Raw genomic sequence first — 27,660 nt, 5'->3', positions numbered from 1 at the left:
TAATTTTCAGAGGAAATAAATCGAGCATCAGAGTCGGAGGAACATGATCATGATGATGTTTTAATTGATGTAGAAGTTGGTGAAGATGATGACATTGATCATCATGATTCACAGATGGTTAGTCAAGAGTTATCTATTGATGAAGATGACCCAGATGAAAATGCACATGGTAAAATTGTATTTCTTGAGCTTATTTTTAAAGAATTTTGTTAGTGACCCACTGTTATTAAGAAAAGTATCAAATGTTTTATGTTTTCTATTAGTTCTATGGCAAAAGTAAAGTTTGTTTCAGTCTCATAGTGCTCATAATGTATAGTATTGAAATAAATACATAGAGTAACACCCTCTTCATTCCATCTATGTATCTGATCTTCTATATATGGTAAGCTCCAGTCTTGCATCAAATTTTTATAAACCTAATCCAATGATGGACATTGGGAAAGTTTGAATAATTTCATGCCTCTGACGTCATACAAGTATAGTTGTTGTCAAGACATAACTGATGACATTGTATGAAAACAAATTGAGAATATGTAGAAAAAGATATAGTTCCTTACGTTTTCTATTCAGTGGCCATTGTAATAGAATAACTTATCCAAGAATACAAACATCAAAATATATTCAACTTATGATCTGACAACTCTTATGATTAACTTATGTGCTATGTGCATTGATGAATTAATGTGTTGTTTGCTCACTAGTTGAATAATTTTTCTATCTTTGAATTCTTGGATAAGTTTTCTTTAATTCTTCAATATAAGTAGTTTTTGTTTGAAAAGAACACAAAATATCAAGGTGTTTCCAATCAAGTATTTTTTCTTGGACCATGAAAATATAACATGCATAAAAGAATATAAAATACATGTTAGTGTTGCAGATTTATTAAAAATTAGAAAACAAACATGACAAGAAATTTATCTTTTTTAGTGCATGATACTCCTGACAGTGAATCCAACAGTTCAGACGATGATGATCACGAATGTGGTAATGATGATGAAGAAGATGATGATGTTGATGAAGATGACGATGAGGAGGATGAAGATGATGATGAGGTACTGTTTCATGCTTAGTCATGTTTTCTTTCGTAAAATGCATTCTTGTGTACGACTGACCTCTTTAACCATGGGTCATTTAGGAAGGGAAGAATGCAACATAACTTTCAGCATTACTGGCCTGCAGTGACTTAATAGACATCTGTAGTATGTTAAAGCTGGAACAGTTTAACTCATCCTTTTAATATGGACAAGTTAGGGGTTGAATCTGTCACTGCTTCTGTTTTGTTGTCATAAAGTTTTAATTTGTCATTAACATATTTGAACAATTATTTGTAGCTTCAGTCATGAGACTCTTGCTGCACTCAGTCAAGTTCTTGAAGTCAATAAGCTTTGGAATATTTACATTTTCTGTTGTGTTGTTAAAAAGTTTTTGAAAACTAATATAAGCAGATAATTACTGTTAATTGAAATGAGGTCAATTTTACTCTCAACTGGGCAATACTGTGGATTCATTTATATTTGTAGGTACCAATTATTTTTGGATTTTTCAATTTGTGGTTTTGCAAAAGTTTATATACAAGACTATAGAAATGTTATACTTCGTTGAACATTTCTATTCCAAGTTTCCCTTTTCCCATAAAATCAACAAAAAGTGGTACCCCATGAATGATAATGAATCCACAGTATATGAATTTTATAGCTTCGACGATAAGGCTTAAATTAAAATATTGTTTGTTTGCAGTTTACCGACCGACCCTTGAAAATCCCCCCGACTGTTTATTTTTTATTTTATTGCTTTAAATTTTAAGAAATTATTTTTAAAACTATTGCCGAGATCCAGAAATTCAGGTCCTTTCCTGAAATTGATTTCAGTCTAGGTCGATTACATGTTTTAAGTTCGGTTTGTCTTGCCTTCCCGTCAAGCGTTCATGTGACTGTTTGATGATAAAGCACATGGAAATTGTTTACAGGTATCCATGAAGTTATGTCCTTTATGCTGTCAACTTCTGTCAATTTTAAGACAAATAACAAACAAAAAAGTTTAATAGTAAACTGTTTATACAGATTCAGGCACATCGAATGATGTCTTTGATGATATCATTGAAGAAGATGCAGCGGATATTCACAACCGACACGATAACTCATCTTTGTCAACTTTGTTTCAAACAAATCGGGTACAGAATCTTTTGAGCCCGACTTTATGGAACCAATTTCATTGGTTAATCAATTCAAAAAGTAGTTTGAAGTATGTCATATTTTCTATAAATCGTTGTGAAGAAGACAAAGATTAAATCACTCCTCCGTGAATATATGGATACCTGTAAACATGCCTGTACGGAGAAATAACTCATTTAAAATGTAAATGGATAGCGGCCATGCCAAATCAATGAGAAGCAACCCCAAATACACAAAGATGAAGAGAAAATGAATGATTAGCTTGAAAAATAAATATACTCTCTCTATATTAAATCTATCTTCAATTGCAATGAGTATGCTCCTTTAGGATAAGGGGGGCTGCCCCACTCATTGCAACTATTCTCTTTCTTACAATATTAAATATACCCAAACTTTGTGGCCTGTCACTGTGTGAATTGAATTTAAAGCATGTTCTTAGGACCTATGCTGCCAATTTTTTTATGCAGTCAAAACATTTCAGTACAGACCATTTACTTTAATGGGGTGCTATGGATTTCACCACAAACTAGTAAGTTTTCTTTGGTTTTCATTTAAGTCTGGCATCAACATATCTTTCAAAATATAATCTTATTGCATATAATTAAACATTGTTAGAAATATGAAAACAGTCTTTTTTAAGTTGCCCTTTTTTCAATTGAGGAAGATTCAATGGCTGATTTTTTTTAATTAAAAATACACTCTTTAATACATTGTCTTGTAAATCTTCAATATCTACATTTTTCTGATGAAAATACTCTACTCATGAAAACTTTCTAGTCAAGAAGCATATATGTCATTGAATATATTTCTTTAAAACAGTTCTAGTAATTCCTTGTTTACAAGTGTTTCAGTATTCAATAATACCATATTTTATATCATAAATTGAATTAAAGTTTCAGTTTTAGTTAAAAAGATTTTTTTTATCTGACAATGCCTGTTCATTTCATGTTGGTTTTCAGTGTTTTGTTTTAAAATAGTTTTTTTTTTCTTGACTAGAAACTTGGTTTGTGTAACTGCTTGTTTAAACTTTTTGGCTGATAAAATAAAATATTTTTCCTACCTACCGACCCTTCAGTCTGAAGGTACAGTCGGGGAAACTGCAAACAAACATATTTTTAAGGTTAGCCTAAGTAAAACAACCGTCATGATTTTAACTCGAGTTGATTTGCATTTAACATAGGGTTCAGATATGGAGAACGGAATAGAAGACGATTATCAGGATATCGAACCTTCAGTAACTACTCATTATATTGATGACAACTTCTTCCATCCGGATGATATGTTACTCCCTGGTAAGTAAAAAAATGTGTTCTTCTTTTGCCTGTAAGAATTTAGATGTGTACATTTAGCTCAAAAACCGGCAAACTAACTATCATTGTTTGGGTCAGAAAATGAAAATTGTTTAAGTTGTTTCAAAATTCTCTACAGAACCAAATGAAATTGATTTTGAATTTAGTTCTTTTTTTCTGAAGTAATGATAAAAAAAAATGTGAACAGGTCAAATTCCTGATACTTAAAGTTTTAGCTGGTTATTGAGTGCCTCTCCTTCCATATAACAAAACACCTTTATCTATTCCATATTTTTGCTTCTTATCAGTTCAATATCATTATAATCAAGATCTGAATAAAAAAATATTTTCTTGAGCAGTTCAGCCACAATTAGATTATTAAAAAGTTTTGATATATAACCTGTTGCTAGAAAATATGGACTAGGTTTGCAGTATTGCATTTAGCTAAATTATAGAAGTGAGCACAAAATCTTCTTTTTTTTATGCCCCCGCCGTACATACGTCCCAAAATTGGTTTCTGTTCTCTAACTTTAGTTTGTCCCAACCAAATGTTATGAAACTTATACACAATGCTTATTACCACAAAACACAGATTAAGTTTGAATTTTGGTGGCGTCACTTTTACCGTTCTAGAGTTATGCTCCTTTACTGATGGAAAATTGCTGAATTTATCGTTTCCGTTCTCTAACTTTAGTTTGCCTCAACCAAATGTTATGAAACTCATACTCAATGCTTATTACCACAAAACACAGATCAAGTTTGAATTTTGGTGGCGTCACTTTAACCGTTCTAGAGTTATGCCCCTTTACAAATGGAAAAATTGCTAAATTTTTATTTTCTTCTAAATATCAAGTTATTTTTAAAATTGGAGTTATTCTTTTTCCATGATTATAGTTGAATCAACTACAATCAATGCTTTATACAATGCAAAGTTTAATTTTGACTTCCACTGATAAAACACAGATCAAGTTGAATTTGGGTAGTGTCACTTTAACCATTATTGAGTTATGCCCCTTTATAAATCGAAAGATTGCAAAACTTTTAGTTTCCATTCTGTAACTTAAGTTTGCCCCAACCAAACATTATGAAACCTATACACAATATTCATTACCACAAAACTAAGATCAAGTATAATTTTTTTGTTTCCGTTTTCTAACTTTAGTTTGCCTCAACCAAATGTTATGAAACTTATACACAATGCTTATTACTACATAATACAGATTAAGTACGAAATTTGGTGGCGACACTTATACCATTCTTGAGTTATGTCCCTTTATAAACACAAAAATTGCTGAATTTTTCGTTTCCGTTCTCTAACTTTAGTTTGTCTCAATCAAATGTTATAAAACTTATACACAACCGTTCTAGAGTTATGCGTGTTTACAAATAGAAAAATTGCTGAATTTTTAGTTTCTGTTCTCTACTTAAGTTAGCCTCAACCAAATGTTATGAGACTTACACACAGTGCTTATTACCACAAAACTCAGATCAAGTTCAAATTTGGGTAGCGTCACTTTTACCGTTCTTCAGTTATGTCCCTTTATAACTATTTGATATGCAAGCGGGGGCATCATCTGTGTCCACATGTGGACACTATCCACATTTATTTGATATTCTTTGCTAGTTTAGGTTCTGTTCCAGTGGGTTCAAGCATTGTCAAATTGCCTATCAACCTTTCTTGATTTGTTTATATTCAGTGGGCTCAAGCATTGTCAGATTGATATTCAAATTTTTCTTGTTTTGTATATATATATGGAAAAATAACTGCCAATTGTACTGTATATGTTACAGACGGAGGTCAGCACATTATGTTCAACACGATAGACAATCGACAGTTACAGAGACATGGCCTTCCCTTCCCTATTTTTATGGACAATGACAATGGCAATGAGGCTTTGAGTATGTATGAGATTTTTTTTTATGAAAAAAAAAAAAAAAGAAATTTTCTTTCTTTTTTTGCTCTCTTAATTTTGTAGATTTTGACTCTGAACTGTTTGCACTGTTTTTATTTTGCATTCTTGTGTGTTAAATGATTGTTTATTTTTTGTTTAATATTAACTTGTGATTAGCATAAAGAAAACTGCGTACACTATTTCCCTTTTTACAGAACAGGTTGCGAATGATCCTAGATGTGATGTTATTATTTTGTTTTATTTGTTGTTGAATTGATTTATACAATGATTATTTTCGATTTGAAGCCTCCAGTTTCAGTCCTGTTAATAATGGTTAATAATGATCAAAATACTTATGTTTACATTTCTGGAACAAGGTACAAGTTAATACATAGAAATGTCTACCTTGAATGTAGAAAAATTTTCACTATACATAACAATAAAACTAAATATATGTTTTTGCTCATCTCCGTCAACAATTATGTATCAAATATTATTTTTTTGTACATAAACCAGGTTGTTTCCCTTTCAGCACCGTCTGTGCCACCAGCACCGAGTAATGTGCTTCCAGCTCATCCATTGCTAGTTAGACAACCAGACCAAAGTTTTATTACTGGAGTTGCTAGAGTCAGGGGAGGACGACAAAGAGGAACGTGTAGATACAATCCCACAACACAAACTTTACACGTTAACTTGCCTAGACAGCCTAACCCGCCAGCAATTTTACAAAGGTTTGATTTTATTATACCCCTCTCTATGATTGAGAGCTTTATTTCAATAACTTTTTTTATCCATCTGAATAGAATGACTTCATATTTGGTAAGCCGCTTTACAGTGATGAGTTATAACATGGTAGCAGTTTTGGAATCTGTCAGACACCAACTTCCTGTTGCCAATTCTTTGAACTGTGAGCCGGTATGCTTAGCCAGACTATGGGTGCAACACTTGTGCTAATGATGCATATTAATTAAAAAAAAAGGATTCTTGTGTACAAAAAAAAATAATAGCATTCTTGTGTACGACTGACCTCTACAACCATGGGTCATTTAGGAAGGGAAGAATGCAAAATTAATGTTCAGCATGTCCTGACTTGATGACGTCCTGTGTTGTCAAAAATGGTCAGAAGCTGTTACATTTAACAATTAATGAATATATAGATCTTTCATACCTTGTAGACATTTTTGTGGTGAATGTAATATGTACAGGATTTTAGATTGGATTTCATAAAAGAATTAAATTTAGATGCACTTAGATTTTTTGGAAATAGTGCCATTTGAAAATACTGGAGAGAACAATGTATACAGTAAATAAAAAATTGTCCCTCTGATTTATTCTCTCGCCTTTGACAGAGTCTAAAAGGGAGACCTAGGTATGCTGTTTCCGGCGGCAGTGGCATCAACAATGTATTAGTTTGTGATTAGGTCTAGTTCATGGTGAACCACTAGTGGTAGATCAATGATATTTGGTATGCAGTTGTATAAGCATTGGCATATCTCATTTCCATGGAGATTATTTGGCTCCGCCCCCTTAGTCATGGTCTATATACTTTGAAAATTTTGCTAAGTTAAAATGCATTAGTTTGATTAGGTCAGTTCAAGGGGAACCATTAGTGGTAGGCCAATGTTAATTGGTGTTCAGTTGTATAAGCATAAGCACATCTCATTTCCATGGAGAATATTTGGCCCTGCCCCCTCAGTCATGGTCTATTGACTTTGAAACTTTTGCTTAGTTTACATGTATTAGTTTGTGATTAGATCAGTTTAAGATGAACTGCTAATGTTAAGTCAATGATATTTGGTATGCAAATTTATTGGCATTTGCAAGTATCATTTCCATGGAGATTATATAGCCCCACCCCTGATCTAGGTTCATTGACTTCGAAACTTTTACATAGTTTACAATTTAATGTTTGTGTTTAGGTTTGTTTAAAGTGAACGACTTATAATAAGTGAAAACACTTTTTTTTATGGTATGATGTTAAAGTTTGAAATATTGTTTCTTCTATTTCAGATTACTAGGTCCATCTACAGCAGCTGATGTTCTACAGTTGACTAATACATTCACCTCTGTGGCAGGTCCTACCCCGACCCGAGTGGTTGTAAACAGTAGTGATGACTTCATATATAATCAAAGGGAAGATGAGTTTTATGAGGAATTGTTTCAGGTTGGTAATTACATATCGCTTAAAATTAACATCACATAAGTAAATTGCAACTTTTATAGTTGACGTGTTTCTCCAATTTGATTTGATTTTGATTTTCTTTAGGACAAGGTATATAGAAATTAGAATCCCTGAAGTTCAGGGTAATCATTATTGGGTTTGTTTACTTCATGATAATAAAATTAAGAAATGGAAATGGGGAATATGTCAGGGCTATTCCATTAAAATGTATGTGGGAGGGTAGGAAGGGACTTTCAAAATATCCCTACAACCAAGAACCATTTTTTAGATAATTTTGCTAATGGTAATAGACGCATACTGAAAAAAGACCCATGACCCACATTCAATAATTAAACTTCCCTTCCTACCCTCCCACAAACATTTTAATGGAATAGCCCTCAAAGAGAGAACAACCCGACCAAAAAGCAAACAATGCATTGTTTATTGTTCATGCAACAAAAAAAATTAGATGTTACTTTTATTTTTTATAGGAAATTATATGTTTGTATGTAATTTGTACAAAAAATGCATAAACTAGATTACAATAAAAATAAATAAAAGGTTGGTAATTAGTCATTTTGGAAATAATTTATACATTGGCAAAAACTAAGATAAAAATTAGTGTGGCAGTTAACAATTTTACATTTAGTAAACTAGCCTAAAGTATTGAACGCTATCCATATATTATAAATCTTGTAAGAGGTGATAAATCTGAATAATTTAGCATGTATTTAAAGGATCTGCAGAGGTCAAGTTGGTCCATATATATATTTGCAATTCACCTCTGAGTAATAACACTATATTATAGGTTTGGGTTTTATTCCAGTTGTTATAAACAAAAATGGCAGAGTGCACTCAAATTTGCTACTGTGTTATGAATTGGCAATCAACATGCCAAAAAGCAGTTGTTTACATGAGTCACTTGTATCTTCCACAAACAAAATTAAGTGCCATCAAATTGTACAAATATATAGGTAGTAATGATATACCAAAACAAATAAACAAAATTGTTTATTGAAGACTACTCTTTTACTTGGATAAGATCTAAATTGATTTAACAACTAGGGGATTCTTTTTTTGTGTGTGTATAAATTCTGTATTTTTTTATAGGATCCATTTTCCAGCAATGGGGCTTCAGGGTCAGGGCTATTAACGTTAGTTCCTTCTACGATGAATCGGTGGACTGAAGAAGCTAAAGTATTGGATGGGGACAGTGTACATGACTGTGTTACATGTATGTATTACTGTAGTATGTTTCTTGGCAATAAAGATGTAGAAATTGACAACCTTGAATCATGTATTTTTTTTGTTGCTACACAACATTTATAAAGAATGGTATCAGATGTAGGTAAAGTTAAAAACAGATGTTTTAACACAGTAATTAACCGTTTCAGAACTAATGAATTGGATTATATTTTTAAAAAGTACACCAATTATTGGTTATCCACCAAATGGCAAAGAAAAAAAAAAAAAAAAAAAACATTTTTTGTGAATGTTACCCACAATCCTTTGGGTACTGAAAAGATTAATGTGGAAATGAATAAAATTTTCCTGATTATCATTTTCATTTTTGATGCATTGCTCATAATAAAACAAAGAGTAATAAGCAGAAATGAAAGAAAGGTTGATGCTTAAACAAGATCACTTTAATATCGCATTAATGTACTTACATCTGTGAACCATGTTATATTTATGTTTGATCAGCTTTGAAACCAGAAATAATTGAGGAACTTGAGAAGTTAAGGGATGAGGAATTGGATGAAAGGAAAGAAAAAAGGAGAAAAGTAGCAGAAGAGGAAGAGAAGAGAAAAAAGGAGTATGAAGAAGAACTGAAAGCAAAGGGCCTTGTACATCCTGACTGGCGAAGGCCACCACCACCCCCTGACAGATCTAAGGTAAAGACCATTTTTCCTACAGATACTTGGCTGGTATTAACTACTTGATACCACCAAACTTCATTTATTCTCTTGGTTTTATTCTTTACATTTATAACAGACACAAATTCCTTTTAATATTGTAAAAATTGATAATAGGCTCTGGAAATTCTTATTTGGAATTGTATACTTAGCATAATAATGATGGAAATGTTCTTTAAATATAATTTAATAAGAGCTGTGGATAACTAAGACAAAATCTTAAAAATAAAGGACATTGCAATTTGAACATTTAGGAAGATGAGTGGACCCTTATATGTTATATGCCATAATGTAGAATTTCAGAAATTTTAAATGTAAAAAATATAGTATGAAATGAAGAAATTAATCTCTAGAAGGTAGAGAATGAGAATTGGATTAAAATTAATTAAAGCAACCTTAGCAAACTCCTCATTTTGAAATTAGACAGCTTAATATTTATCTGAATTTCACGTTACAATCTTTCTCCTTGATTGTAGCCAAATGCTGCAATGTTGGTAACAGCTGATACATGTCCACCTCCAAGACCAATAAATTATGCACCATCAATAGTTACTCCTGGAGGTATTATAGAAAACATACCCTATGAGGATGTGCAGAGGATAACACAGAGCTTAGAAGAATCGGCGAACAGACCTATCAGTAAGTACAGACATGAAGAAAAACTGATAAGACTTATACTGATCATCCTTGCTTGTTGTTGAAATAGATCTATATGATAATGTTGCTAGATGTCTTAAAATTGTGGTATAAACTATTTGAAAATATTTTCACAAATAAGGTATAAACGTTACAATACATTAAAATGATTACTACCAAGAACTTTCTGAGGGGTAAACAAAATGAGTGTTCATAAAATATTAGTTTTCTTGTTCGTTACGGAAACGTGAATTTTTATTAGGGTTTTCATTCATCACTTTAGTTCAATGATTTGATTGGCTAATATTTACAATTGTTACTGTTTCAATATATAGATAAATAAAAATGGTAATTTCCATTACTTCATAAGTTTAACCTCTCTGTCTTCCAACACTTCCAAATAGATATTTTGAACCTACTGTCTTTTCTGTTTCAATGTATTTCCAAAATTGATGTCATTACTTTCAAAACTTGAAAAAACAAGTTGAAGATTGAAAATGTGATGTCGAGATTATGATATAAAATGTGAGGAATTATAATTTTAGGTGCTACAGAAGCAGCTGCAGCAGCCGAAAGAATAGCTACAGCTATGGTGGAAGGAATATTGGCCCCTAGTCCAGGCTCAAATTTAGTAATACCTCCTGGGTCTCGAGTCTTAGGGTCTGATTCAGCATCTTCATTTTCACTCCCTGTTGTTCGACCAGATGCTCCATTACCAGAACCTCAAAGGTGAGATATGAATATTTTATCATTTATTATGTTGTTCTGTTAATACATTGCATCTAAGACCAATCTACTTGCAAAACACATTCAGAAATATTACATTAAAAACGTAGTTTTGGTGAATAGTGTTCTCGAGATTAAACTGTCCAAATGATCTCTGAGAACTGCTGTTTTTACCAGAAATCTAGACATTATATTACATATTAAAGCATAACAATTCACTAGAAAGAAACTGTTGTTGAAATCTGCATAATTTTTATAAAACTTACAGAATTACAACTGAAATTCACTTCAAAGTCATAGATGCTAGCCATTATGATTTCTCTGTTTTTAGCTCACCTGGCCCAATGGGCCAAGTGAGCTTTTCTCTTCACTTGGCGTCCGTCATCGCCGTCCGTTAACTTTTACAAAAATCTTCTCCTCTGAAACTACTGGGCAAAATTTAACCAAACTTGGCCACAATAATCATTTGGGTATCTGGTTTTAAAAATGTGTCCGATGACCCGGCCTGCCAACCAAGATGGCCGCCATGGCTAATAATAGAACATAGGAGTAAAATGTAGATTTTGGCTTGTATCTCTGAAACCAAAGCATTTAGAGCAATTCTGACAGGGAGTAAATTTATTCATCAGGTCAAGATCTATCTACCATTGTTGGGTTGCTGCCCCTGAATTGGTAAATTTAAGGAAATTTTGCATTGTATAGTTATTATCTTGAATATTATTATAGATAGAGATAAACTGTAAACAGCAATAATGTTCAGCAAAGTAAGGGATCATAGATTTATTCTTACGAGGAAGCTCCGAGCATGCTCGGAGGATGCTCGGAGCCTTTTCAGTAGGCTCTTCTCTGCAGTTTATGTGAAAATAATTATCATGATCCATTAAGATGTCAATCAAATCTACACCACATCTATAATAAGGAAAGTAGAGCATTATAGAGGAAGCTCAATTAACACCTGTGTAAACATCTAATCTATTCAAATACATTTTGCCTGAAATTTTACAAAACTATAGAATAGATTAGAAATTCTTCAACAGTACTGTGTAATGCTTTTAAAGAAATCTCAAGTCTCCACAAAAAGTGAAAGTCATTTAACAAAAAATATACAATTATTATATTTTTGAAATAATCATTTCTTTTTTTATAATAAAAAAAATTCTCAAATTTTATAATTAGATGATATGATTTAAATATAGTTTATATTATATAATATGCTACATTAAAGTTATCAAGACACAAACAACAGTCAGGGGGCGATACTAAACAAGTTATTTTATTTAGTTACTTATATTAATAGGTATTTTTTGTTTTTTAAAATTATTTGATATAAACTCAATAGTTATTTTAAATGTCAAAAGTGGACTAAATGTAGTTTTTAAGAATTTTTTCATCATTTCATTAAGTAAAATTAAGTATTTATCCAACTTGAGATGAGTATAGAGAGATTACTTTAAAAATAATGACAAAAATATTACTTTTATAAATTATCTTATACATCTTCGAAAAACTAAGCATACTTACAATTATTTAAGGAACATATGTAATTGTTTTTGATAAATATTTCAAATTATAAATAACTTCAAGTCTTAATTAAATCACAAGGTTCCATCCATTTATATTTGTTCATCTCTAAGATTTTGAAGGAAAATGTTATTTTAATAGCCCCAAGAGACCAATCTATGACCAAGAAGTGTGGCATCAGAAAGGCAATTAGTGTTTCAGGAGGATTTAAATAGTTTTATACTGCATGGGGAAAATAACCAGATGTGAAAATTTGTTAAAGCTTGTAAAACCTGTATGAATGGACACCTATAGAAATAATATTAACAGAAGTTACTTATCCATGATATATTAGTAATATTTGAAACAACCTTGTTTTCAATATAACTTGTATAGGTAATTTTGAAAATTACTAGTTTAAGTAATGCCCTTAACTTAACAATGGTATTTTTTTTTTTTATAAAATAGCAAAGTTAGTTTTTTATATAAAATATTTTTGCAATTTTAGGGAACATGGCTACTAAAGCTTGTAAACAGAGAAAAAAAAAAGGGGTATAGAATTTGGTTAGTTAATTCTGGTGATGTCTTCTTTCTTATATGCACTGAAAAATTATGTTGTTTTTATTACTATAGTACAGGACAAGAAAAAACTTTACTCATGTCAAGTATTTCTTTATTTAAAACATAGATAAATTCTGCACATATTTTTGGAAAATACCAATTAAACAAAGACTGATAGGGGGAAACAATTTTATATTAGATTTTCATTCAAGTACAGGTCAGGATAAAACTTCACTTATATAATTATGCCAAGTATTTCTTTATTTAAAATAAAACCAAATCCGCACAATTATATTAAAAATGACAATTAAAGTGAGACGTACTAGAGGGAAAACAATGGTGGTATTACCTCCTCAACTTTTCTTAAGAGTAGCCATAATTTTTTTTTATAAAAAACTAACTTTGCTATTTTATAAAAAAAAATAAAAAATTATCATGGTTTTAATAGTTAGGGGCATTACTTAAACAAGTAATTTTCAAAATTACTTATACAAGTTATATTGAAAACAAGGTTGTTTCAAATATTACTTATATATCATGAATAAGTAACTTCTGTTAATATTATTTCTATAGGTGTCCATTCATACAGGTTTTACAAGCTTTAACAAATTTTCACATCTGGTTATTTTCCCCATGCAGTATAAAACTATTTAAATCCTCCTGAAACACTAATTGCCTTTCTGATGCCACACTTCTTGGTCATAGATTGGTCTCTTGGGGCTATTTAAATAACATTTTCCTTTAAAATCTTAGAGATGAACAAATATAAATGGATGGAACTTTGTGATTTAATTAAGACTTGAAGTTATTTATAATTTGAAATCTTTATCAAAAACAATTACATATGTTCCTTAAATAATTGTAAGTATGCTTAGTTTTTCGAAGATGTATAAAATAATTTATAAAAGTAATATTTTTGTCATTATTTCTAAAGTAATCTCTCTATACTCATCTCAAGTTGGATAAATACTTAATTTTACTTAATGAAATGATGAAAAAATTCTTAGAAACTACATTTAGTCCACTTTTGACATTTAAAATAACTATTGAGTTTATATCAAATAATTTAAAAAAAAACAAAAAATACCTATTAATATATATTAAGTAACTAAAAAAAATAACTTGTTTAGTATCACCCCCTGACTGTTTGTGTCTTGATAACTTTTATGTAGCATATTATATAATATAAACTATATTTAAATCATATCATCTAATTATAAGATTTGAGAATTTTTTTTATTATAAAAAAATAAATGATTAATAAATATAATAATTGTATATTTTTTGTTAAATGACTTTCACCTTTTTGTGGAGACTTGAGATTTCTTTCCAAGCATTACACAGTACTGTTGAAGAAATTCTTATCTTTTCTATAATTTGTAAAATGTCATGCAAAATGTATTTGAATAGATCAGTTGTTTACACAGGTGTTAATTGAGCTTCCTCTATAATGCTTTACTTTCCTTATTATAGAAGTGGTGTAGATTTGATTGACATCTTAATGGATCATGATAATTATTTTCACATAAACTGCAGAGAAGAGCCTACTGAAAAAGCTCCGAGCATCCTCCGAGCATGCTCGGAGCTTCCTCGTAAGAATAAATCTATGATCCCTAAGATCTACATGTAAGTCAACATGACCAAAATTGTCAATTGACCCCTTAAGGAGTTATTGCCCTTTAAAGTCAATTTTAACCCTTTCAACGCTACACACGGCATATGCCACGATGACGTGCGCCGCCCGCCACTGCTATTCCCTGCATATGTCACGATGACGATGGATTTTACATACAGACTCGTAACCATTCGGTTTTCATTCGGGTCCTCTTTAATTTTCCTCGTATGAAATGAGGATATACAAGGTCCTGTTTGCGCTTGTAATCATGGGAATTTTAATGGTAAAAGCATGCAGAAGAAGAAAAATAAAAAAAAATATTTTGACAAATGCAAATGGCAGAAATAAAAAAAGACGCTGTAGATATGGAAATATTTCAGCATTTCTATGGCGAAACTGACAACAAGGAATAGTTAAAAGGTTTCCCGTTATCTCAATGTGTTAATTACATTCAATTCGTGTGGGAAATATGATTTGGTCAATCTTTACGAGACGTAAAAAAAGTGGGGAGGAAACAGTGGTTGACTGTAAATTTTGAGGACGGAGCCACTTATTTGCGCCACATTTACATTATACGTTGTGTATTGTGCAAATACAATAATTTACACCTTTTACCTGTTAATTACCTGAAAATGCAGGTAGCTTGATGAAAATTTTACTAAAACAATTGCATAACATTACAGTTCCTGCTCTCCTGAGCATTTTTCATGCACTAACTTTGTCTGTATCTCTAATAATAAAAAAGATACTGCAGTCTGAAAGGAATATACTGTTCTAATGAATGAACACAAAAAAAATGCAGCAGCAGCTGCAGTCATTTTTCTATTTTTTTGTGTAGCGTTGAAAGGGTTAACAAGTTTTCTGAAATTTTTGTAATCTTTTACAAAAATCTTCTCTGAAACTACTGAGACAAATTTAACCAAACTTGGCCACAATCATCATTAGGGTATCTTGTTTAAAAAATGCGTCAGATGACCCTGCCTGCCATCGAACATGGTTGACATGGGTAAAAATAGAACATAAGGGTAAAATGCAGTTTTTGGCTTATATCTCTGAAACTAAACCAAAAGTATAATGGTTGCATTATTTCATGCATCAATTGTAAACAAAAATATCAGGTTAGCGACACTGGCTCTTTGGAGCCTCTAGTTATAACAAACTTCTGGCAGAAATTTACAGTGTTATCGTTGACAGTCTACTTTTAAGGAATTTTATTTAGTACTAGTCTAGAACAGTTCTATGTTTAAAAATCATTACCGTAGAAAGGCTTGTATAGTTCGCACTGGTACATAGTCCGCACCCCCTTCTCCCCACTAAATTTTAGGTAAAAAAACTTTTTGTAACTGTTAGAAAAGGTCTAATGAAACTCCGGTAATTTCAAATCCTGTGCGGTCGTTTGCGGTATTTTCTTGGAAAAACCTGTTTTCCATCATCAAACAGAAGCTGAAACTGCTTGTAAATTATTCTAGAACGCTTCATGATTGTTAAAATAAGTTTAATTCACTTCAAAAACAATTTAGAAACTTGTGTATTTTTAAACAGGAAGTTTAAAAAGCATGTGTAAAAGAATAAATTAACTGGTGAGAGTCGAAATCCGTACATAACAGATATCACTATAATACGACTTTGAAAGTAAAACAGTTCCATCCTTTTGTAAAACAGTCTTTAATATATCTATCACATTAATGTTTGAAGGGTCTTAAGCTAATACAAACCATATTAGTCAGTATGAAACACCAAAACGGAACGAACAATAACCGATTACGTTTTGTAGTTTACAAATTCTAAGCTGGTTTACGGTTGTCTTTTTCACTATGTTTGTATCGTTTCAATCAAGCAGATACCAGTTTATTTCAACCAATGCATTGAAAAGAAACGAGAAATTTGTAATGAAAGGTTTAGTTTTTATATTTATCAGTATTAATTTGATATTGAATAGAAATAACTTATTAATATGGATGAGTTAAAATTATTAGTTTGAAAAATGATAAGAGCGCCCTCTACAATATAAATAACAAAGATGGCGGAACGTAAACAAACCACCTCGCCCGCGAAATTGAAATTTTTCTCTTATTTCTTGCTTATTGTACTCTATAGTCCGCACCCCGTCTGGAAGGTCCAATTTTGGAGAATAAAACCGCGGACTATACAAGCCTTTCTACGGTATTGATGATTTTGACGCTTTGGTTATGGTTATTACTGTGTAATGATAAAAGCTTGATATGGATTATTAAACTCTTTCTGGTTTCTGTGGACAGTAGAAAACCATATATCCATTTCTTGTCCGGTCCTAAATGAAAAATAAAGGCAGGAAGTTGTTTTCACAATCTCTGATGAAACGAGTGAAGTTTCTGCAGTGCAGGAAGGGAAATTGGACTAACGTAATCAATGATGGAACATTATGCCTTTTGCAAATATTGAAATCAAAACTTTAGCCCTATTGTTGGTGTTCCATACTTGCTCATCAACTTTTACATCATAGTTTTCATAATCAAAGCTGTTATCCTAATGCTAGCAATTTAAAGGTTTGGTTGGCGTACTTGCTTTGTTTGTATAAATGTTTGCTCAAGCATTGTAATTAAGATTGACATCTGCAATCAATAGATAGGCGGGACTTCAGCTTGTTTACATTATACATAACACCCAATAACATTACCCAATAACATTTAAGTATCAGTAATGTATACAGGCTGAAGCCCTGCTTATCTATCTATTGATTGCAGATGTCAATCTTAATTACACTGCTTGAGCAAACATTTATACAAACAAAGCAAGCAAGCCAACCAAACCTTAAAATTGCTAGCATTAGGATAACAGCTTTAAAGAAAATTATTTACTTGTGATTGTGTGCCTAGTCTACTGATAACAGTAAAAAATTTTGAAAAATCACTAATAATGGGGAAAAAATCACAAATTACAAAAAATATCAATATTTTTTTACTAATTGCACCAAAAGGGGGGTTGGCATGTATGCAAAGTATATCATATACATTGAAATTAACTAACAAATTATTTTTTAAACCCATTGTAAGCTTATACAGAGTTGATTATTTATTTTTCATGTGTAAGTTTCTGTCAAATAATGCACTAATACAGTTGGGAAAAACTATTCATTTATTATAGACGTAACCCTACTACCACCATCACCAACCTTGCTACTCTGCTGTTGAGTGACGATCCAGAAAACCGTACCAGTGAAGAGAACTCGCTGGTACAGATGCTGAGAGGAGTAGTGGCTCATAGTACACCAAGTTCCACACCAAGTTCCACACCAAGTATGTATTAAGCTTTTCATTGACAGTATCTTTTCTTTTTTATCATTCCATTATTTTGAAATTGATGAATTTTGCAGACTTTCTTTCATTATGGCTGCACATATTTAGCTGATTTTTAGTTCAATAGTGTAAAGTGGTGAGTTACTGATTGAGTTTTTGTTTCTCCTAGATGACCTGCTTGTTTAGGAATTACATAAACTCCGTTTTCCATATAGGAATCAGTAAAGATATCTTCTAAAAACCAACAACATACCAAAAGTACAATGCATCACCTTGAAACCTAAATGAAACAACATTGTATCAAAACAAAAATGAACCACCATTTATAAATCAAAAGAAAATTGGTGGAAGACTTAACAAGATTGGGTTCATGGCAAATGAAATAGGATGAACACGAGGAAAACAGTTCAACATAAGTTATTTCTACATGCTCTTTATCACTTGACAATGCAAATTATGATCATGTGCTGATTTCATGGGTGGCGTCTATTACAGATAAAACAGACATAAATAAAAAATACTATCCGTCAGAAATATACAGATGTTTTATTTTCTGTTGATTATTTCAGGTACTACTCTGCAAAATGTTACCGAGCCTGTTCAAGCCAGTCCAATACCTGTGATATCGGGAATAGGAAATCCCCTCAATGAAGTTACTGGTACCAGGTCAGGATATTAACATTTATTCTCAAACTTTGAACAAATACTTTTTGGGTTATGAAAAAAGATCATTGCACATACCTGATGTACATCATCTCTAAAATCAGAGCCCTTGAACTCTCTTTGCATATAAATTTTACATTTGGTGAATTGTAACACTTGTCATAGAGTAATACCTGAAACCGAACTGGTACACCTTACTTGAAAAGAAAGGATATGAGCGTGATGCACTTGAGACAAAAATACTATGAAGTTGGCAATATAGCAAAAGAACAGTGCTTTTATAGAAGTTCTTCTTCTTAACAGTTCCTGGTATCTGGTACACAAATAACAATGTGTCAACAGTATAAAAATCTTTTCATGTATTACAATCTTGTTTTTTTATGCATTAAGTTTTACCTTTGTCCGTCTATATGTACGTACGTACTTCCCAAAATTGGTTTCCGTTCTCTAACTTGAGTTTGCCTCAACCAAATGTTATGAAACTTATACACATGGCATATTACCATAAAACACAGATCAACTTTGAATTTTGGTGGCGTCACTTTAACCGTTCTAGAGTTATGCCCTTTATAAATGGAAAAATTGCAAAATTTTTATTTGTATTTTAAATAGGGATCAAGTATTACAACCAAACAGTATTGTTACTCCTCCTCTACCAGATTTCCTTCATGTTGATGTACCCGTCAGTCTTTCAGTGCGTGGGGAAGCCATAACTGCACCATTGGTACCCCCAGCAGCTACAGCCATGCCTACAGCAGCAGTGACAACAACCTCAACACCTCCTGCAAACCCAGAGTCATCAGCTGTACCAAGTACATCGTCAGAAGCCACACCAAGTTCCTCGACGGGACCTGCAAGTTCAACTGGCGATGGTATGATTTTTTTCTGCTTTGTTATCTGTTGTATGTATTTATACATGTATATAACATCAAGGTCTGAAATACAAGATGAAGATATGTGCCTTTTTCTTTTCCATTCTTTCCAAATTTATCAGGAAAAAATGTAAACTTAATTACTTAAAAAGTTCTGAAACTTCTATGACTCACAATTAGTTTTAAGTATATCTACATTGTGAAGTTAATATTTCACACCTCTGTTAAAAGTCTTACCAATATTTCTGTCAAGTTTAAGTTCAGTTGTTTCTATCTATATAAGAATATCCTGTATACAATTTACTTGATTTATATCAAGTTCCTTGATGGAGGTAAAAACCTTTTTTCAGTGAACTATCTCTTTTCCATAATCTTGAGATGATAAAACTGTAATTTCTAGTTATTTTTATCTCATCACATGAAATTTTCCATTTTACTGAGAAAACATTCTGATAACATAACAAAAGTCCACTCAAACCATAAAGAATGTATTTTTTAAAAACTAAATAATCCTTAGAACACACTTGGCTAATAAAAGTATCATATTTTTTAATGAAATTTACAAATGTTTACAGCGATAGTGATAAATTAAAAATGCCTGAACTTTGCCTGCATATTTCCCCTTGAACACTTCCAGTCCTTCAAAATCTCCACAAAGAAATTCCAACAAACTGTTCAAAGAAGTTAACATTGATCAAGCTGTGGTAATTTTAATGAATAAAGTCTTCACAGTTGAAAATGTCATAAGTTTTTATGCAAAGCCTGTGGTAGTAAAAGTCTTTGGGGCATTATGTTTTCCTTTCTGTCTGCATCAGATTAAAGTTTTGGTTTAAGGTAGTCTGTTTGCGGTCACATCAGCTTAAAACTTAGTACACATGTTCATTATGAAATGAACTTTATTGAATTAAGGTCTTGACCAAGAATTTGCGGTTCACTGAACATAAAGTGTAATAGTGCGAGCAGGACATGGTTTCCTATGGACACGTATTCTTTTTTTAAAGTAGAATGTAGGTTGATATTAAAAGTGCAATTGTATTTCCTTTTGATGTTTTATTTAATTCTTAACTTTGTTTAGAAAACAATTTGCCAGATGGAGTGGATCCGTCATTCTTGGCAGCACTTCCGGAGAATATCAGACAGGAGGTAGTGGCAGAACAATTACGTCTTCAGAGAATACAACAGAGTGCTAGAGACCAGGCCGCGACAGCCCAAAATATTGGTTCTAGTGAAGTCAGTCCTGAGTTCTTAGCAGCGTTGCCACCTGGTATTCAAGAGGAGGTAAGTAGCACCTAAAGGCTGATAAAAAAAATTTCTATGCAAAGCCTAAAATGAATAATTCTGAATAGCTTGCATTCCATTATATGGCTATTCCATTAAAATGTATGTGGGAGGGTAGAAAGGGACTTTCAAAATATCCCTACAACCCAGAACCATTTTTTAGATAATTTTGCATAATGGTAATAGACGCATACTGAAGAAAGACCCATGACCCACATTCAATAATTAAACTTCCCTTCCTACCCTCCCACATACATTTTAATGGAATAGCCCTTAGGTAACATATACCCATAAGATATGGTTGTTAGTCTTGCGAAAGGGAAGTATTATGTTTGAATTTTGTCTTTCTCAAAAATTGAGAAAAAAATATCCTGAAGTATCCTGTTGATTTTTAGCTCACCTGGCCCGAAGGGCCAAGTGAGCTTTTCTCATCACTTGGCGTCCGTCGTCCGTCGTCGGCGTTAACTTTTTACATTTTGAACTTCTTCTAGAGAACCACTGAATGGAATGAAACCAAACATGGCATGAATGTTCCTTATGAGGTGCTGACCAAGTGTTGTTACTTTGTAGCGGATCCATCATCCAAGATGGCCGCCAGCAGTGGACTAAGTTTAACATAGGACCCTATGGGAAATACATACAAATGTCTTCTTTTAGAGAACCACTGAATGGAATGAAACCAAACATGGCATGAATGTTCCTTATGAGGTGCTGACCAAGTGTTGTTACTTTGTAGCGGATCCATCATCCAAGATGGCCGCCAGCGGTGGACTTAGTTTAACATAGGACCCTATGGGAAATACATACAAATGTCTTCTTTTAGAGATCCACTGAATGGAATGAAACCAAACATGGCATGAATGTTCCTTATGAGGTGCTGACCAAGTGTTGTTACTTTGTAGCGGATCCATCATCCAAGATGGCCGCCAGCGGTGGACTTAGTTTAACATAGGACCCTATGGGAAATACATACAAATGTCTTCTTTTAGAGAACCACTGAATGGAATGAAACCAAACATGGCATAAATGTTTCTTATGAGGTGCTGACCAAGTGTTGTTACTTTGAAGCCGATCCATAATCCAAGATGGACGCCAGCGGGGGACTTAGTTTAACATAGGACCCTATGGGAAATACATACAAATGTCTTCTTTTAGAGAACCACTGAATGGAATGAAACCAAACATGGTATGAATGTTCCTTATGAAGTGCTGACCGAGTGTTGTTACTTTGAAGCCGATCCATAATCCAAGATGGCCGCCAGCGGGGGACTTAGTTTAACATGGGACCCTATGGGAAATACATACAAAGGTCTTCTTTTAGAGAACCACTGAATGGAATGAAACCAAACATGGTATGAATTTTCCTTATGAGGTGCTGACCGAGTGTTGTTACTTTGAAGTCGATCCATAATCCAAGATGGCCACCAGCATGGGACTTAGTTTAACATGGGACCCTATGGGAAATACATACAAAGGTCTTCTTTTAGAGAACCACTGAATGGAATGAAACCAAACATGGCATGAATGTTTCTTATGAGGTGCTGACCGAGTGTTGTTACTTTGAAGCCGATCCATAATCCAAGATGGCCGCCTGCAGGGGACTTAGTTTAACATGGGACCCTATGAGAAATACATACAAATGTCTTCTTTTAGAGAACCACTGAATGGAATGAAACCAAACATGGCATGAATGTTCCTTATGAGGTGCTGACCGAGTGTTGTTACTTTGAAGCCAATCCATAATCCAAGATGGCCGCCAGCGGGGGACTTAGTTTAACATAGGACCCTATGGGAAATACATACAAATGTCTTCTATTAGAGAACCACTAAATGCAATGAAACCAAACATGGCATGAATGTTCCTTATGAGGTGCTGACCAAGTGTTGTTACTATGAAGCCGATCCATTATCTAAGATGGTCGTCAGCGGAGGACTTAGTTTAACATAGGACCCTATGAGAAATACGTACAAATGTTTTCTTTTAGAGAACCATTAAACGGAATGAAACCAAACATGGCATGCATGTTCCTTTTGAGGTGCTGACCAAGTGTTGTTACTTTGAAGCTGATCCTTCATCCATGATGGCCGCCAATGGGGGGACTTCCTTTAACATAAGACCCTATGGGAAATACATACAAAGGCTTCTTCTAGAGGTGCACTGAATGGAATGAAACCAAAACATGGCATAAATGTTTCTTATGAGGTGCTGATTAAGTGTTGCTACTTTGTTGCCGATTTACTGTTAAAGATGGCCACCAGGATTTTTTTATTAAATTACAGGACTAATATTAAACCAAATTTGGCCTCACTCATTATTAGGGTATCTGTTATGATTTTAATCTATTTTTACATGATTTCCAAAACCAAAGTAGAATCAGGTGAGCGACACAGGCTCTTGAGAGCCTCTAGTTAACTCTCGTCCACACAATTATTGTACTCTTATGCATCAGCAAAATATGAAATTACTTGGGTGTTTCCCAAGGGTCCGGAAACGGTCATATATGCCAGTCATGTCCTAAGATGAAACTATTTGTCCTAAACAAGTAATTGGGATTTAGGACAAATTTTATTTTTTTAAAGAAGTAATTTCGGTCATTTCATTGACTAAATGTTTGAAATCGGATTTCTTAATCGCCATTTTGCACTGTCTTGTGTAAGTTGTGATCACTTGTTTTTGTTTATAATCCCTTTCCTGTAATAAAACTGCCACTTCAGTAGTTTGATAATCCTGAGGGCCCTCCTAATATCTATATCAATGCCTCCGGGAAACATTGGCTAATGATCGCTAATCACTTTTTACCTGTGGTTTTAATTCACACCTGACAGTGATCACAAGCTCAAAATAATATCTTAACAAAAATTGAAATTCTCTGACAAGTGTATTAATTATTAAATTACTTTTCAGCAAAGACAATCATCAAATCAGATTTAAAAATTAAACCTAAATTTACGGAGAAAAAAATATTTTTTCATGTGCTTTATTTACTATATAATACGCATGCGTGAATTTGTCTTCAGCAAATTTAATATTTAATCGTAAAATGCAAATTGATTTCATGCTAAATTAAACGAGTGCAAATAGTGTCTGTTACATTCAAACACTTTTAAAGGTGATAAAATAAAAAAAACCATAAAAATCCGGTGATTTCCTGTCAATTTGATAAACAAAACAAATCCGGGAAATGAATCCGGAATTATTCGTACTTTATCGCAAACTTCCGGTTTTAACTTTTGTCAAATCGAAAGAAACGTATGCAATGTCTGAGAGATTTACCATTTTGAGTCATTAAAATCATTTCAATTTTAAACTATTGCCTTCCCTAAAATGTTCTTCATGGTAATGGTAAGACATTTACTTAGTAAATGCGACGAAACAGCAATTCGTTGATGATATGAATCTAGTCAAGTTGACATCGACAATTTGGAAAGGGGCACCAACTTTTCAATCATCTCAAAATGACCGAAATTGTGTGGAAAAATTTCCGGATCCTTGGTGTTGCCTGAGCAAGCAAGATATACCATTGTGTCCAATTCCAAAGCAAACACTCGTTGTATCCAAGACATCAGAGAAGATAAAAAAAAAATCAATATGTTTGCACCCCTAGACATACTTTTTAAAAAGCATTATCTTGAGAATTTTCAGTAAAATACTTCACACATATGTTTGAGCTTGTCATAGCTAGCTATAACATAAAGTTTTTAACTTATAACACATTCTAAACTGTTGTATCAGCTAAAATTTAACTAAAAAGTCTGAAGAGTTTTAGTACAGTCATCCTTATGAAGAAAGGATTGGAGATTCATTGTGTTATTAACACATTTTGTATGATACACTGTTGTCATTCAGATATGAAACTCTCCAAATATAAATGTGTTTTACAGACAGACCTGTGCTTTCATAGTTGGAACTGTGTTTCGCATGTGGACAAACATATCTTAAAAATCATGGAATAGATAGCAATGTTTTTGGATTTTTTTCTACTGGATATTAAACTGTGCACCTGTTATTTTAATTTTGACCAAAGTGCTTTATTCTGTTTCCCATACTAAACCTAAACATGGACTTTGCCATTTCCTCTCAATATTTTTAGACAGCATGGGACACTAACTTTCCTTTGAGGACCCACACATTTTTATCGTATATTGGTATGTTGTTGGCGTCGTCGTCGTCCGAAGACACATTGGTTTTCGCACTCTAACTTTAGTTTAAGTGAATGGATCTCTATGAAATTTGACCATAAGGTTCAATACCACTAAAGGAAGGTTGGGATTGATTTTGGGGGGTTATGGTACCAACAGTTAAGGAATTAGGGGCCAAAAATAAGCATTTTTGTAACTTCCAGACATAACTTGTGTTTTAGTGTATGGATCTCTCTGACATTGTACCACAAGGTTCCATATCACAAAGGGAATGCTGGGATTGATTTTGGGGGTAATTGCCTCAAAATTTTAGGAATCAGGGGCCAAAAAAGGGGCAAAACACAAGCATTTTTCTAGTTTCATGACAATAACTTGTGTGTAAGTGTATTGATCTTTCTGAAATTGTACTACAAGGTTCCATATCACAATGGAAAAACTGGAATTGAGTTTGGGGGTAATTGCCCAAAACGTTTAGGAATAAGGGGCCAAAAATAAGCATTTTTCTAGTTTCCAGACATTAACTTGTGTTCAAGTATATGGATCTCTCTGAAATTGTACTGCAAGGTACCGTACCACAAAGGGAAGGCTGGGATTGATTTTGGGGGTAATTGCCTAAAAATTTTAGGAATCAGGGGCCAAAAAAGGGGTAAAAACAAGCATTTTTCTAGTTTCAGGACAATAACTTGTGTGTAAGTGTATGGATCTTTATGAAATTGTACTACAAGGTTCCATGTCACAAAGGGAAAGCTGGGTTTGAGTTTGGGGGGAATTGCCCTAAACGTTTAGGAAATTGGGGCCAAATAGGGGCCAAAAAACAAGCATTTTTCTAGTTTCCAGACAATAACTTGTGTTCAAGTGTATGGATCTCTCTGAAATTGTACCGCAAGGTACCATACCACAAAGGGAAGGCTGGGATTGAGTTTGGGGGTGATGAATCATAAGAGGGTTCAAAAAATTTGGGGGGATTTTTTTTTTCCTTTTTATACGATTTTTTCTTAAAAATTTTCCATTTTAAATTTGATTATTTCTGATTTATATATAAAAACAAATAATAATGATATGGTTTGAATAGGTAAATTAAAAATTTTTAAGTTCTTAGACCACATTCATTCTGTGTCAGAAATCTATGCTGTGTCAAATATTTAATCACAATCCAAATTCAGTGCTGTATCAAGCTTGAATGTTGTGTCCATACTTGCCCCAACTGTTCAGGGTTGGACCTCTGCGGTCGTATCAGCGGAGCATTTTATTAACTCGTAGATTCATGCAATGCAAATTATATAAATTTCTAGAATGTTTTCTTGCTATTTAAGTTGTATGTACCCATAAAACTGTCTGTTTAAAAAAAATAGCTTGTTGAAAGAAAGAATTGTAGTTGTAGTACTCTTATCCAAAATTGGGTAAAAATATTCTTGTGCCAATTCAGTGTGAGTTCTAACATACTTTAACAAAGTGATTGAACTCTTCAGCACCTGCAATAGGTGAAATTTTCTTTATATAATAGTATCTTATTCAATGCAGATACTTTTCTTTCATACATGAATGAGCTTAGTTAAGTTACAGTTTTGAAACAAGACGTTCTCCACTTGTACAGATATAATCGTTTTCAACTGGTGTATGAACTGAAATTTTAAGAAAAACTATTGAAGAGTTTACACTCAGATATTTTTTTAAAGAAGGATTTGGAGATAGGTTTGAACACATTTTATATGACACATTGTTGTCGATCAAATATAAACTCTCCAAATAATAATGTGTTTTACAGACAAACCTGTGCTTTCATAGTTGGCACAGTGTTTCGCATATGAACAAACATATCTTAAAAGAAGTGACGGAATAGATACCTTGAATATGTTATAACGTTTTTATTTTTATTTATTTCTTCTGCAGGATATGTAGTAGTACACTTACTATTTCAATTTTTGAACTGATTTTTAGCTCACCTGGCCCGAAGGGCCAAGTGAGCTTTTCTCATCACTTGGCGTCCGTCGTCCGTCGTCGGCGTTAACTTTTTACATTTTGAACTTCTTCTAGAGAACCACTGAATGGAATGAAACCAAACATGGCATGAATGTTCCTTATGAGGTGCTGACCAAGTGTTGTTACTTTGTAGCCGATCCATCATCCAAGATGGCCGCCAGCGGGGGACTAAGTTTAACATAGGACCCTATGGGAAATGCATACAAATGACTTCTTTTAGAGAACCACTGAATGGAATAAAACATAACATGGCATGAATGTTCCTTATGAGGTGCTCACCAAGTGTTGTTACTTTGTAGCCGATCCATCATCCAAGATGGCCACCAGCGGGGGACTTAGTTTAACATAGGACCCTATGGGAAATGCATACAAATGACTTCTTTTAGAGAACCACTGAATGGAATAAAACCAAACATGGCATGAATGTTCCTTATGAGGTGTTGACCATGTGTTGTTACTTTGTAGCCGATCCATCATCTAAGATGGCCGCCATCGGGGAACTTAGTTTAACATAGGACCCTATGGGAAATACATACAAATGTCTTCTTTTAGAGAACCACTGAATGGAATGAAACCAAACATAGCATGAATGTTCCTTATGAGGTGCTGACCAAGTGTTGTTACTTTGTAGCCGATCCATCATCCAAGATGGCCACCAGCGGGGGACTTAGTTTAACATAGGACCCTATGGGAAATACATAAAAATGTCTTCTTTTAGAGAACCACTGAATGGAATGGAACCAAACATGGCATGAATGTTCCGTATGAGATGCTGACCAAGTGTTGTTACTTTGCAGTCAGTCCATCATCCAAGATGGCCGCCAGCGGGGGACTTAGTTTAACATAGGACCCTATGGGAAATACATACAAATGTCTTCTTTTAGAGAACCACTGAATGGAATGAAACCAAACATGGCATGAATGTTCCTTATGAGGTTCTGACCAACAGTTGTTACTTTGTAGCCGATCCATCATCCAAGATGGC

The 27,660-nt window shown here is 33.2% G+C and overlaps 1 protein-coding gene and 1 long non-coding RNA gene across 6 annotated transcripts in view; both read left to right on the top strand.

Moving 5' to 3' along the window:
* LOC127703943 (E3 ubiquitin-protein ligase HUWE1-like) overlaps nucleotides 1–27,660 on the top strand; it is a 134,423-nt gene that overhangs the window by 68,869 nt on the left and 37,894 nt on the right. For 3 of the 5 annotated variants that reach the window (XM_052207991.1, XM_052207995.1, XM_052207984.1), the window contains exons 52-65: nucleotides 11–169; nucleotides 928–1,052; nucleotides 3,352–3,463; nucleotides 5,252–5,359; nucleotides 5,885–6,083; nucleotides 7,363–7,516; nucleotides 8,624–8,747; nucleotides 9,218–9,408; nucleotides 9,906–10,068; nucleotides 10,611–10,794; nucleotides 17,591–17,742; nucleotides 18,312–18,408; nucleotides 19,018–19,277; nucleotides 20,353–20,555. In XM_052207991.1, coding sequence (XP_052063951.1) covers nucleotides 11–169; nucleotides 928–1,052; nucleotides 3,352–3,463; nucleotides 5,252–5,359; nucleotides 5,885–6,083; nucleotides 7,363–7,516; nucleotides 8,624–8,747; nucleotides 9,218–9,408; nucleotides 9,906–10,068; nucleotides 10,611–10,794; nucleotides 17,591–17,742; nucleotides 18,312–18,408; nucleotides 19,018–19,277; nucleotides 20,353–20,555 — 2,231 coding nt within the window. The remainder of the gene's footprint in view (nucleotides 1–10; nucleotides 170–927; nucleotides 1,053–3,351; nucleotides 3,464–5,251; nucleotides 5,360–5,884; nucleotides 6,084–7,362; nucleotides 7,517–8,623; nucleotides 8,748–9,217; nucleotides 9,409–9,905; nucleotides 10,069–10,610; nucleotides 10,795–17,590; nucleotides 17,743–18,311; nucleotides 18,409–19,017; nucleotides 19,278–20,352; nucleotides 20,556–27,660) is intronic. The other 2 variants (XM_052207994.1, XM_052207997.1) reach the window with 2 other exon arrangements.
* LOC127704573 (uncharacterized) lies at nucleotides 20,944–27,272 on the top strand. The gene is made up of 3 exons (XR_007983385.1): nucleotides 20,944–21,698; nucleotides 22,031–22,259; nucleotides 26,947–27,272. It is a non-coding gene; the product is annotated as an uncharacterized LOC127704573 (long non-coding RNA).

The sequence above is a fragment of the Mytilus californianus genome, unplaced genomic scaffold, assembly GCF_021869535.1.
Source record: "Mytilus californianus isolate M0D057914Y unplaced genomic scaffold, xbMytCali1.0.p SCAF_1, whole genome shotgun sequence".
Classification (NCBI taxonomy): domain Eukaryota; kingdom Metazoa; phylum Mollusca; class Bivalvia; order Mytilida; family Mytilidae; genus Mytilus; species Mytilus californianus.
Note: the sequence above shows the minus strand (reverse complement) of the source record. Positions and strands in the feature narration are given on the sequence as shown.